Source organism: Callionymus lyra, chromosome 18, assembly GCF_982586985.1.
Source record: "Callionymus lyra chromosome 18, fCalLyr1.hap1.1, whole genome shotgun sequence".
Taxonomy (NCBI): domain Eukaryota; kingdom Metazoa; phylum Chordata; class Actinopteri; order Syngnathiformes; family Callionymidae; genus Callionymus; species Callionymus lyra.
In genome coordinates this window covers 11217179-11230851 of record NC_141835.1, presented here as the reverse complement: position 1 = coordinate 11230851, position 13673 = coordinate 11217179, and the positions used below count along the sequence as shown (strand labels likewise).

General features: G+C 37.6%; 1 protein-coding gene across 1 annotated transcript; it reads left to right on the top strand.

Annotated features, from left to right (window-relative positions):
- Positions 1–1209: 1209 nt before the first annotated feature.
- On the top strand, positions 1210–5646 carry LOC148060472 (SERTA domain-containing protein 3-like). Its single transcript, XM_087780303.1, has 2 exons — positions 1210–1316; positions 3052–5646. Exon 2 carries the CDS (start codon positions 3057–3059, stop codon positions 3744–3746), a length of 690 nt encoding a protein of 229 aa, XP_087636429.1. The 5' UTR covers positions 1210–1316; positions 3052–3056; the 3' UTR covers positions 3747–5646.
- Positions 5647–13673: the final 8027 nt, after the last annotated feature.

Below are 13673 nucleotides of genomic sequence, written 5' to 3'. Positions count from 1 at the left end.
TTTAAAAGTGAATGTTTCACACCTGAAAATTTAAATAATTTAGAATAAGTCAGAAAATAGGTTAATTATTTAAGTTTGCGAAAGTTAATGCATCATATATAAATGCAGCTTATATTAATGCTTAATTACTTCTTAAAAAAATGTATATTTTTAAGGCACATTGGGTTATTTATAGCTGACCTGGAAATGCATCAGGGGTCCCCCAAAGAAGAGCTGGATGAGGAAAGACTAGGTCTCTGCTGAAGCTACTGCCCCCACGACCTGACCCCGGTAAAGTGGCAGAGGACGCTGAGATGAGGTTATTTCATATATAATTATTTTAAATACTGACATCTAAAAGGTTAATCTAGATTAGTCCTTTGTCAAGATAAATATTCATCGAATGGACTAAAGTATAAATGTGGCAAATCATTGCTGGGAAGTGAAAAGGAAACCGTATTTTAAATTAAATTGCGCCATAAACAGTACAAGTAGGTCAATAAATATGTTTACTTCAACGTGAAAAGAAGGAAGGGAAACGGAATAGAAGAAGCTGAGGTTGTGGCAGAGGAAAAAACGTGAATGAAGAGCTTCCTTTTATGGTATTCTCCCTCCTCCCATCCGGTCATGCTCCGTCCCCCTCTCTCTCTCTCCCCCTCGAGTCATCTGTCTCTTTAAAATGATGCGTTTAAGGAACAATCGCTGCTCCGGATTTTACCAAAATCTCTTTTAAAACTGTCCTTTAAAAAAAAAAAAAGGATTATATTTATGCCCCTCAGGAATATTTTCTTTCCTGAAATACATGTCGAATGATCTGTTTAATTGTTTATTAAAATAGTGACGTCGTCGGTTGTCTATTTGAATATGCGTTTAAAGAACAACCGAATATGATGTTATAATAGTGCAGCTTTATGTTTCTGTCGTGACTGGTGGTGTGTTCACGGTTACGATTATTAAAGGTAGATTAGTTATCGAAAAAGACCATTTTTTTTTAATCGATCACTTTTTCTGCTCACGTTTCCCGATCGGGTTTTTTTTCCCGAGCCGCCCGCGAACGCACCGGCGACCCTCGTCAGAACAGACGTCCGCACATTTCGCAGCCCCGTGAGTGGAGGAGGCGGAGGCTTGATCAGCGGGCCCGCCGACCAATCACAGGTTGCGCTGAGCTCTGGCCACGCCCCCTCCCCTGTCTTACGTCCCGCCCCCCCCCCCGCCGCTCAGCTGCCGAGGAGCGAACATTCCTCATCTCGGGACCAGAACCACCGACGACACGAGCGCGTCCGAAACTCAACGAAAATTCCACCAAATTCCATGATTATCCGAAGCGTCACGTGAAGGTACGTCGTTTTTTAAATTTATTATTAATCATTTTAACTCGATTTAAAGAGCGAGTTGACGCGTGTTTCGAGCAAGTTTAGCTTTGAATTGATCAGACATGAGCAACAGAGTTATTATCGATCACGAGGGTAAATAACGCGAACAAGTGTAACAGACATTGAATCTGTCCATTTGTTTTACATTTGAAAGTGTATTAATTCAAGTATCGGTGTTGACTCACCTCTACATGGATGAGTCGACTGACATCCTGGACTGAGTCATGTGTGTGTAATGTCTGCAAAAATGAGAAAACGTATTTAATTCACACAGTTTTTTAAGTGTATAATATACTAATTTTAAAAGACAAGAACTACGTTATATGTGTTACATAAATTAGATGCTGGTGCAGCTCATGCTAGAAACTATTTTATTAACTCACTATAAATACTTTTGATTCACTAATAGTGTTGGGAACTAAAACCTACACAATTCAAGTTCTTGATACAACTTATTTGAGATATCAAATCAGAGGGAATACAAAACAAGATTCAAGGACAAATATTGGTAACATCTCGCAGCCTCTGAAGACGCATTCACTTGGTTCTATGATAAGAAAAGTCACTTTAACATTGTTATTGATTCCACAGTTAGTACAGGGATTCTTAACAGTGTATAGTCATGTCTTACAAAGAGGGCGGAGTCAATCGTCAGCACATGTGACTTTAAAACCAGTGTCTTTTAAACTTGAAAAAAAATGTTGCATTAAAATGTGTTTAAAGTCAAGATCAAAAGTTGGAAATGCTTTAAAACAAGGTTTTTCTGCACCACGGACCAACTTTGCCAATATCTTTTAATTTAGAGGTAAAAAGCTCGAGACGTTTTTTTTTTGCAAAGATAATTTTCTTTAGTTTAAAGACTTAGCAAACTTGACTGTCAAAAGCATCTTGACTTGTCAACAGTCGCAAGCTCTGTGGAAAGTCCTGTCTACCCTTCAAAATAAAACAGCCTTCAAACAGATGGATAGATGGATGGACAGATAGATGGATGGATAGATGGCTGGATATATGGATGGATAGATGGATAGATGGATAGATGGATAGATGGATGGATGGATAGATGGATGGATAGAAAGATGGATTGATAGATGGATAGATGGATGGGTAGATGGATGCATGGATAGATGGATGGATAGATAGATAGATGGATGGATAGATGGATGGATTGATAGATGATAGATGGATAGATGGACGGATAGATAGATGGATTGATAGATGGATAGATGGATAGATAGATGGATGGATAGATGGATAGATAGATAGATGGATGGATGTATAGATGGATTGATAGATAGATAGATGGATAGATAGATGGATAAATGGATGGATAGATAGATGGATGTATAGATGGATAGATGCATAGTTATATAGATGGATAGATTGATAGTTAGATGGATGGATAGATGATGGATGGGTAGTTGGATAGATGGATGGATAGATAGATGAATAGATGGATGAATAGATAGATGGATTTTTATATGGATAGATAGATAGATGGAAAGATAGATAGATAGATAGACTTCACTAATTCCTCTGATGATCTCCTTCGGGAAATCGGTTTTCCAGTTTGGTACAACAAGTTTCATAAAAACAAGAACAGGAACAAAGTGCAAACAAAAGAACAAAGTACATAATAAAATGGTAGGGGACCACTGGCTTAAAAGGCCCGCGATCTTATTCTGCATCCTTCTACTTCCAGGTTCAATGTTGGGTCGGGGCGTGAAGAGGAAGTGGAGCTGTGTGGAGGACATCCACACCCCAGCGAAAGATGGGGAGCAGCAGGACGGGACGGGGGTCGAGGACGCCGCAGACTTCGCGGAACCCGCGGACATGAACCACCTGCAGCAGCAGCGGCAGCGGGTGTTCGGGCTCTGCCTGCAGAAGCTGCAGCGGTACCGGGCCGGCATGGACCTCAGCCTGCGCCGGTCCGTGCTGCTCATCAACACCCTGCGGCAGCTCCAGGAGGACATCCAGAGCGACCCGTCGGGCGAACGGGACATCTTTCTGGACGCCGACGTGTCCGTCACCTGCTCCGGGTGCTCGGAAGCCGACCCGCAGAGCATCTCTCTGATCCCCGCCGAACTCCAAGAACCTTCTCCGCAGAACTCTGATCCACAGAGAGCGTCTCCCGCTTGCGGCGGCGACGCCGTCAACACCACCGGCTACCTCAGCGACTTCGCCCTGGACGACATCTTCGACGACATCGACACGTCCATGTACGAGACGGCCGACCTGCCCTCGGCCTGGGCCATGGGCTCCCTGTGGCCCGTGAGCGTGTCCCTCTGGGCCGACGAGGATTTAAAAATGCGTCAACAGAACACTGGGAGTCACCAGTCTTGTCTGATGGACCTGAATGAGCTGGATCACATCATGGAGATCCTGGTGAAGTCCTGATCCTGAGTGACCCGGGATAGAACTTTTTTGATGAATCCTCCTTCTGTTTGTCGAACCTTTTGCATGTTTTTTATATCACGATCAGAGCTGAATGACTTAGTCATTTATTTTAAAAGCAGTTTAGGGTTACACACTCAGTGGTCCCCAACCCCCCAGTCCATTTGGACCAGAACCAGTCTGTGAGGCATTTCTTACCGGGTCGCACGAAAAGAAAAATTAGGTTTAACTTCTATTGATATTGATTACTTCTGTCTGAAATGTTTTTAAATGTAAAAAAAAAAGATCATATTTTCTCTGAAGCCAGTGTTAAAGGATTTGACTTAAAGAAATAACCTGTAAACTGGTTTAAATTATCGAAACACAAATTTTTACTTGTATTTCTACTGTGAATATAATGCAAAAAAAAGGTTGGGGATCACTGGTGCGAAACCCCAAGAGCAACACAATCTTCATCCATTATTCAAAAAACCAACTGCAGTATATTTTTAAGTTCTAAGAATCAACTAAGAACTGGACCTGTTTAGAAACACATCCTTGTGTTTCATTGCAATACAATTTTCAATTTTAAAAATATATTAAAATTAACTATTTATTCTCACGCAAATGGCTGAAAAAATTGCTTACGATAGCAGAAGAAGTAAATTATTACAATCTGATTCAACCTGCAAATGTTGAAAGAAATCCCTTTTTTATGGTCCAGTCACATGCTCTTATTCTGAAAAAAAAAACCTTCCCCAAGACATGCTCGGTCAAGTCCTGGTTGATTATTAATTCTATCTTTTCATATACTGAGGCGCTCAAGCTCGTCACTAAAACCCGACTCTTTATGGATTTATTTATAAGTATTTAAAGACGTTTCTGTCTCTTCATCCTCCCTATTTATGAATGAAACTCGACCACCAACTTTTATTTTGTAATCATGATTGTTTGAGTGTAATTTATGATTTTTTTTTTTAGTGTGTTTGATGGTTGCTGGTTTTTTTTTTCCTCTACGGCAGCTGGCAATATTTCCTAGAAGAAAAATTGTATTTCAACAGTATATATATATAAATCGAATTGTAAAGCAGAGAAACATGTATTTTTCAACGGCCTTCATGGTATTTTAAAGCCGATATTTCAACCGATTAGTTCCGAAGCATGTGGTTTTCTCCTGTTCTACCTCTTCATGTTTGCCGGTTTACCATCTCCACTGAATTATTTTCCTAAGAAGCCAAAGAAATCTTCATCTCTAAAAAAAAAATGTGCCTTTTCCTACTGAGCCGAACTCTAAACTGTGCTGCGGTTTTTCATGGCTTTAAAAAGGTGCGATTTTTAAAAAGAGCCAGAGCCGCCATCGTCGCTTCCTTCTTCTTCTTCTTCTTCTTGGCCTTTTTTTTTTCTTCTTTTTCTCTGCTCGCCCGAGCACTACTTGCATATGAGCTTAATGCTTCCTGACAGGCTGACAGCAAACTAGCTGAGGGAGGAGGTGTTGGAGAGGGCTGGGAGGGAAAATGTGAGGAGGAAGTGGAGGAGGGGAGGAAACCACTTACGTCACTTTTCCAGTGGGAGGAGCCTTTGATGCTTGTTTTTTTGCCCAGGACTCTCACCGACGTCCAATCACGTGGGTCGCGTGGAGGAAACACACTGCCTCCAACAACAACTTGTTTTGATGCTTCCTGCACAGACAAAAAAGCTGTAGATTAAAATTTGTAAAACTCAATCACATGTTTTTTTTTTTAGAATATATACATGTACAAGTGTGTGACAGGAAATGGTTTACAAAGCACAACAGCCATGATGGGATGATACAAATGTATTTAAATGAAGCATTTAACTGGGTGTAATTGATAATGTATTGTATTTTTTCTGTGACATGTTTTTGATAGATTTTATTCAAAAATACAGTCAATTACAAAAACAATCTTTTTGTGTGTTTGTTGTTCTTTGACAGTGTGGCATCCAAGACTTAATTCTATTACTACTACTCGAGTCTAAGATAAACCTCTGCTCACTCATCTGCAACAATACTTGTTGACTCCTCTTATAAGATTAGTCATTTTTTGTCCCTGAATATGTTCTTGCAGGCTTCATCCATATTTACACAAAAACGTATACACTTATGTTTCTAATTATAAGAGTTTAAAATCACAACAGAGTGATCTTAAGACACTTTACAGCTTAAGTAAAAGAAGAGGAAAAGCAGGTCGCAGCGAATCAAAATTAGGAGGGGAAAACTTCCTTTTAACAGGCAGAAACCTCAAGCAGAACCAGACTCGCTGTGAACTGCCTTCTGCTACGACCGACTGCAGTTATAATAAAAGAAAGTCATTTATGACGCTTTATAATGAGAACAAAATTTCTTTAATGTTCTCTTTTTTTTTGACCTCCCACATTCCAAGACCAACATTTTGCCAGTATTTGAGTTTTTTTTTTTGTATTTCACAGTAACGCCTGATTTAATTTTGGACATGTTTGTGCAGATTCTCAGAGGCCTACGTGAGTTTCACTGGCTCCACCCTTCATTGATCACACTATTGGGGGGGGGGGGGGGTGGAAAAGACTAATTCATACTAAATACAAATTAAAAGTAGGATACGACCATTATGGTGCTTTTTAAAAAATTGAAATCAAAGTAGTTCACGTTTATATAACGTGGTACAAGAGGCAGCCTACAAGCCTTCGCCCAGGACAAAGCACATTCTTGCCTTCTACGCTTGATATTAATAGAAAGTGTTTGCCTCCCTCTGCTGGACATCTAACGTAAAACACGTTGGGATGACGAAGCAAATTTAACTGGGAAAAATCATCATAAAACGAACACAAAATGAACTGGAAATTATATATATTTTTTACAATATTTGTGTGCATTTTTCACGAGTCTTTAATGCAATAAACCATTTTCCTCCGTATTGATTATACATACAACACTAACACATAAATGGTAAATAAAAATATAAGCCACCTCCGAATAAGGCAAATGTAAATAATAGTGTAATATTTTATGGTGAAACGGATTAACCTCGTTTCTTTTGAGCAGGGAGATTAGTGTGAAACTGCGTGAGAAAGATTCATAACATTTGTTTGGCTCTATAAGTCAAACATTTTTTCTATATTTTAAATTGAATTCAAATTAACTTGTATTCAGAATCTGTCATGGAAAATTATGAATTTAAGTAAAATGTAGGGAAATTACAATACAAGACATTCAAATAAAATGATAAAGTACTTTTTTATTCACTGCTTTAATTATAACTGTCGTCATCATTACTGACCGGAATGTTTTTCTGGGATTTTATCTTGAATCTTCTTTTTTTTTTTAATCCAGCCTTTTGGATTAACGTCCCATGACGGATGAACCAAAATAGAAAGAAAGTTCAATTTTTTTTTATAATATGAGGTTATTTATTCTTGCTGAAGAACAAACACCTTCTCACATCATGAAACTCAATATCAATCTTTGATTTTTTAGAAGTTTTGTTCACCATTTATCTCGTTAAATACTCATTTTCTTTACAGGTTGAGCAGCAACGCTCTTGAAGCTCCATCTCCTTCCTGGGCTTGAGGTAGTGTACGTCTGGTGTGCGAGAGTGCTGTTTGTGCACCAGCCCGAGGTTTTATGTTTCCCTGCAGACACACATCACTTCACTGCAGTAAAGATCTGCTTCACATCAGGAGGAAAAAAAAAAAAAAAGCCTCAATGCTGACTCATCACGTGTAAATAAACTGCAGCAATGAAAGCGTTATGCAGAGAACAGCGAAAGCAGAGGCTCTAAATGAACAGTACTGTCTTGTTATGGGAGGAAAAGACCAGGTCAGGGTACTGTAACTCTAAATTGCATAATAACATAATGATTTAAAGTCAAACTTTCCCACCAATCCTGCCTCACGAATAGAAATAATAGCATTTTCCAGTGATAAGAAAAAGCTCATATTAAGGTTTTAAGTGGTAGAGTTTGTGACCCGAGGTACTTTTTTTGGGAATTTTTATTTTCGTTAATCCAATCCAAGGGTCACGACATGTTCCCTCCATGATTTGGTGTGTGACAGCTTCATGGAAGATTTCAATCAGAAAAGACTTGTGACTGACAGGAATGTGAAACGAATCCTACATATATCAGCAATTTTCCAAAGGCTGTCAGGAGGCGTGAGAAGAAACTTCAGGTATGACATGTGGAGAGAGACTCCATATTACAGTACTAACTGATTTTCAGCTGCATCTTTCAACAAGAAAACCTCTGTTAACTTTTTTTTTTTCTTCGGGAGAACAAATTAGCAGTTGGTATGTTGTTTTCTTAGGCCAGAGTGTAGAGGTTGTGACACACTCCTCTTCTTGTTAATTCGCCAAAAAGATTCAGAGAATGTTTGAGTCTTTTGCCAACAAAAAACTCATGAGAAAAGTCATAATTCAAGCTTTATCTCCAGAAGGTTGCGAAAATCGTGCTAATCTAACACATTATAACATCTGAGAACTGTTTACTTTGTGTTTTGGTAACGATGCTTAAGATGTTCCACTGGCTTCAGACCTGCTCAGTGGATACCAAAGGCTTCTTTAGGTTGAATAAATTCCCCTCAGCGCAGCACAAGCGGGAGAGGAAATTTACTCTAAAATAAAATGATCGACTCCGGTTATCTTTCAGAATTATTCCTATAAATTAGTGGTTTCAAACTAAATCACACAAGGAGCAAAAATCCTTGTTGCGTTTTCACTTTTGTTGCCGGTGGTTTAGACATTACTGTCTGTATATTGAGTTATTTTGAGGGAACAACACATTTACACTGTTTTATAAACTCTACACAGACTGCTTTCCATTGGGTCAAAGTGTCATTTTGTCAGTGTTGTCCCATGAAAAGATATACTTAAATATCCGCAGTGTAATGAGTTTGACACATGTAAGTAAGTAAGTAAGTAAGTAATTTTTATATGTATAGCGCTTTTCCAGACCAGGGTCACAAAGCGCTTAAACAATCAAAACAATATTCAATAAAGTATATACTTTAAAGGTCAAGATAAAACTGATAACACAACAGGAGTTCCAGAAAATCAAGGAAAAGCCTGAACAAATAAAAACTTCTTAAGATGTTTCTTGAAGGAGTCAGTAGATCATCAAACACAGAGTGAGAGGAAGATCGTTCCAAAGCTTAGGAGCAACAGTCTGGGAGGATTTCTCTCCTCTGGTCCTGAACCGTGTTCAGGAACCATCTGTAGATTCTGATCCACAGACCTCAGAGCCCGAGCTGGGGTGTAAGTCTGGATCAGATCACTGATGTAAGGAGGAGCCTGACCATGAATAGATCTGAAAGTAAGAACCAGAATTTTAAAGTTGATCCTGAAAGAAACTGGAAGCCAGTGAAAAGTTTTAAGGATCGGAGAAATGTGAGTTCTTCTACTAGAGCCGGTCAAAATTCTCGCTGCATAGTTCTGAATCAACTGCAGGCGAGACAGATCCTTCTTGTTAAGACATGAAAATAAATATATATATATATATATATATATATATATACATGGGCTTTGTATCGTCTTTTATCTGGTCGGTTTGACTTGAACATTATTCAGCTTCTCCTTGTGTTAAGGGTCAACAGCTTGAGTTTTTGTGATCCCGTTGCGCAAACATTCGTGGATGAGATTTGAATCAGAACACGTTCATTGCCAACATAGGGATTTCTTGTGGTGGCGACAATATAGAATAAAAAAAAAAGGCATTAAGTAAATAAAATAAAATTAGATTAATTAAAATAAAATAAGAGACATTACATTGAAGTGGCATACAATTAAGCAATGAATCAATAGGATAAAATACATTATATTGAATAAATCATCTGGACAGCAAACGGTCAGAAGAAAGAAGTCATTCTCTTCTTAGATAACCCTGTTGTCATCCAAAAAAATAACTTTGTGAATTCTAAATGATTGAATTAGTTATTTATCTGAAGGATAGACACCTAGATATAATCTGCTTGTACAGCACATTTCATTGAATTTATTACCATTTCAGTTAAAGGTTACAAGGCCAAAAAACAAACAAACAGAATAACAGGATTAAAAAAAAGAAGCCAAAGCTGATTTCTCTAGATATGAAAGTTGTCCTTGTGGTCGTCCACGCTGACAGCGATGAGGAGTCTTTGACCCCAGAATTAACCACAATCCTGAGGACGTTATCGGAGAGAACAAGAGTGAACTTTGTAACTCGGCGAGTTGCACTGGCTCCACGGGCCCCAATCTAATTTTCCTTAAATTAATCATAAATGTGGCTAATTACAGGCAAAGTCGAAGCTATTAGTCACGTCTGCAGCTGAGGATCAGACGCACATGTCGAAGATGTGTTTTTTCATGCTACACTCGTCATGTGGACATCACATGAGGCGGCTACATTTTTCACTCCTTATGTTACGATGCGTCCAAGAGGTCTAAGAGGTCCTGGTCCAGTTTCGAGGCATCACTTGTTAGTAGCGCTTGAGCTATGTGGCGCAGCTTGACATGCTAACACAAGTGGAATTTGCTTGAAGACAAAAGTTACTTCTACATACAAGTTTTTAAAATACAACTGTTTGTTGATTCATTTGTATTGTAAATTCTCAGAGGGAAACACATTCCGATCATATTTCCCTTGGAAATTGAAGATGAAGCGAGGCAGACATGTGAACGGTTGCACAACCAGATCAGGAGTCAATCCATTCATCTGCACAAAAATGCATTTTGAAGGGATGTGTAGGCCATGACAGCGCCTGACGAGCGCAACGTGACTCGGGAATGAAGAGATTCCAAGACAAGAATTTAAAACATTGTTTCTTCCTCGTCATTATCAACTGTTAATATCTTTATAGTTTGTGTTGTAATGTTGTGGATCATCACGAAATACATAGGATTGGTTAGATCGGTGAGTGGATTTTAGTGGTTTTTCTGTACTATAATCTAGAACCAGGCTACGCAAGGACCTAAATCTTTTGGCGGTTTAAGGTCGCAGGCTGAAGAAGATGTGCATTTAAAGGAAGTATTTGCATTAACAGGAAGTATTTTGAAGCTTCATCGATCCAAATTATCTCCATGTTTGTTCTCCTACACCAAACATTCCCATTAAATTCCTTTCTTTTAACATCACTTTCCATCCGAAGGGCCACATAAAATACCTTGGGGAAAGAAGTGAGTGGGTTTGGTTCTGGGACTTAATGCTATCTAGAGTAGTGGATCAGGGACCGGTACTGGTCTGTAAGGGATTTGTAACTGGGCAGCACAAAAAGATTAAATAAGTAATTTTTTTATTGATTATTACTGTCTGAAAGGTGTTTTGTTTAGAAACAAGATTGTATTTTCTATGAAGTAACATTAGCCAAAATTTAAATGATTTATTTTTATTCTTTTTATCCGAAGGGTAATCCGTGAATATAATACCGACATTGGGGACCCTGATCTAGAGATTTCACTTGTAGTACTGTGGTTCTGAAATAACTAAAACAAACAAACAGTATTTAACAATGTTTTAGTTTGCAGTAGCTCCTTCCTGTTTTGAATATATATGGTTTGTACTTCAGGATCAATTTACTTGTAGGACGTTCAACTTAATTCACTAAATTAAATCACATACTTTGTGCTGATGCTGATAAAACAACGGTACAATAATATAACTTTTACTCATAAATGATATTGAACTGGTGGTGTAGTTGTTGAACTCCTAGTCAGAAGACTATTGAAAACAGAAATTATATAAGTTGCTTAAAGGGCAACAAACTCTCCTGACTCTCTCACATGTTTGAAATGTTGAAGTCTTTCTCTCAAATATAAGTCCCTCATCATGACCATGTTTTCAACTTATTACTTCATTAAGTTGCTCTGAAATCTGGACGAACGAGAGGTTACGAGAGCAGAGACAACGAGTCCATTAGAAGTGGAGACTTGGATAGATGACGTGCAGTGACAAACCTAAACATTTGACCAATCGCAGCAGAGTGGGCGTGGTTATGGTCAACAAGATTTTAGCTCCAGATAAACAAAGTGTTTTCAGTGGGCGGGGCTTAAGATCATTTTCTAATGTAAGTAAGTAAGTAAGTAATTTGTATTTATATAGCACTTTTCCAAACCAGGGTCACAAAGCAAATATTTCAATGAAAAGAGAATTTTGATTATTAAATAGATTCAAACATCTATTTAAGACACACTTAAATCAACACATTTGTTGCCTTTTAAATTAAATTATTTAAATGATGTTGCTTTTTACAAATTCATATGAAATTAGCCAATTACAGTAGTGGCAGTATGGTGACAGTGTTTACTTCTAGCGCATTACTTGTAAGTTTAGTATTTGTTTGTTTATAAACTAATACATCATCTGTATACATCATCAAGTGATGAGTAGAGATTTATGCGTCTAATAATATGAATTAATGTTGACTTAAAATGTGTTTTCATGGATATTTCAGACATCAAGCTCATTTTTCTAGCCACATAAATCAAAACGGTGTATAATATTATTGGCAAAACATTATTTTTAAATGTATATTTGCTTGTAATGGGACTAAAATATAGAATAATTTATCACTCAAATTTAGCACATATTTGCCTCACAGTTTTCCCAATCTATTTTTCTTTTATCAATAAACAAAATAGTTTCTGAATTATGAAAATCTACCTCCCACCACCCCCCCCCCCCCCCCCAAAAAAAAAGGTACTCCACCATTTCCAGTAAATTAAAACCAAATTTCAACATCCTGAATTGAAGCGAACTGAAATCCAGTATTCATAATGAAGTGCTTGAATAGCCTTAACTCGATTAGTATCATGTGACTTCGGCGGAGATCATGGGTCATGGACGGACCTGATGCGCATTCCAGCAGAAGCGTTAAGATGAGATCTGCGGAGGATCGGTCCGGGTTGTCCTCGCTTGAACGTCGAGAGGGACTCGGTATAAAAACAAACAAGTCCAACTCTTTCAACGGAGGTTAAACAAAGATTTATATACTGTAAATTTAATTCAGTAAACAAATAATTGTGTAATTATTGAGAGTTTAAAGGGTTACTACTCATTGTTTTCCTAAATATTTTGGATAAAGAAGTGTGACCCATGTAACTTTACCATTATATGATGGAGTAAAGTGTTACACTACACTTAAAAAAACAGTAAGTATTCCATGTTTTAATAGTAATTATTCATTTTTAGGGCTTCTGTTTACGTGGGAGAGAAATATATCTAAAAAACTGCTGAGTCAGACTGCAATAAATACATGTATTTCCAGACTAATATTGCCAAATGAGAAAGAAAACGTAGATTATTAAGTCACAAAAAGAATTGTATTAGTTTTTAAAGCAGATATCAAAGAGACCGATCTTTCATGTGGTTTGAGGCCACAAATGGATTTGTCTTTTGAACCGAAGCCAAAAGAAAACTGCCGTGTCATCTGCTTATGTTCAGATGGAAGCACAAGAAAGATGAAAAAGAAATGCATTTGTAAACCAATAGCTTGTAAAGCCACAAGAACATCGAGTTTCTGGAAGTGTATTTCTGAAGAGGAAATATTTTTGAATTAAACTTTTAAGGATACAAACAACGTTAAATGAGATTAAATTAGCAGAGATGTATTTTTAAAAATACATTTTCTAATTGGAGGCAAACACTATGAGTCTATGAGTTTATTTTTCTTGTTTATTAGTAAATTAACCTCTTTGGCATTTTGATGACATTGTGAGGAAGTGTTGACGACAGAACAAGGAACAGATTTTTAAATCTTTTATGGTTCCAAAGTCAAACGGCCAAAGTATGGCTGCTACTGCTATCATGCCCTTTTTGAGAACTAGCAAACAAACAAAACATACTGTTTTATACTTTAAAACACACAAAATGAATCTATAAAGTAAGAAAATGCTATAGTTGATTGAAAATTGTTTTAGTGTTACTAGGTAATGTCGCATGAGAATCACAACAAATCTAGCGTCATTTTGAATCAAGGAAGTTGATTTAT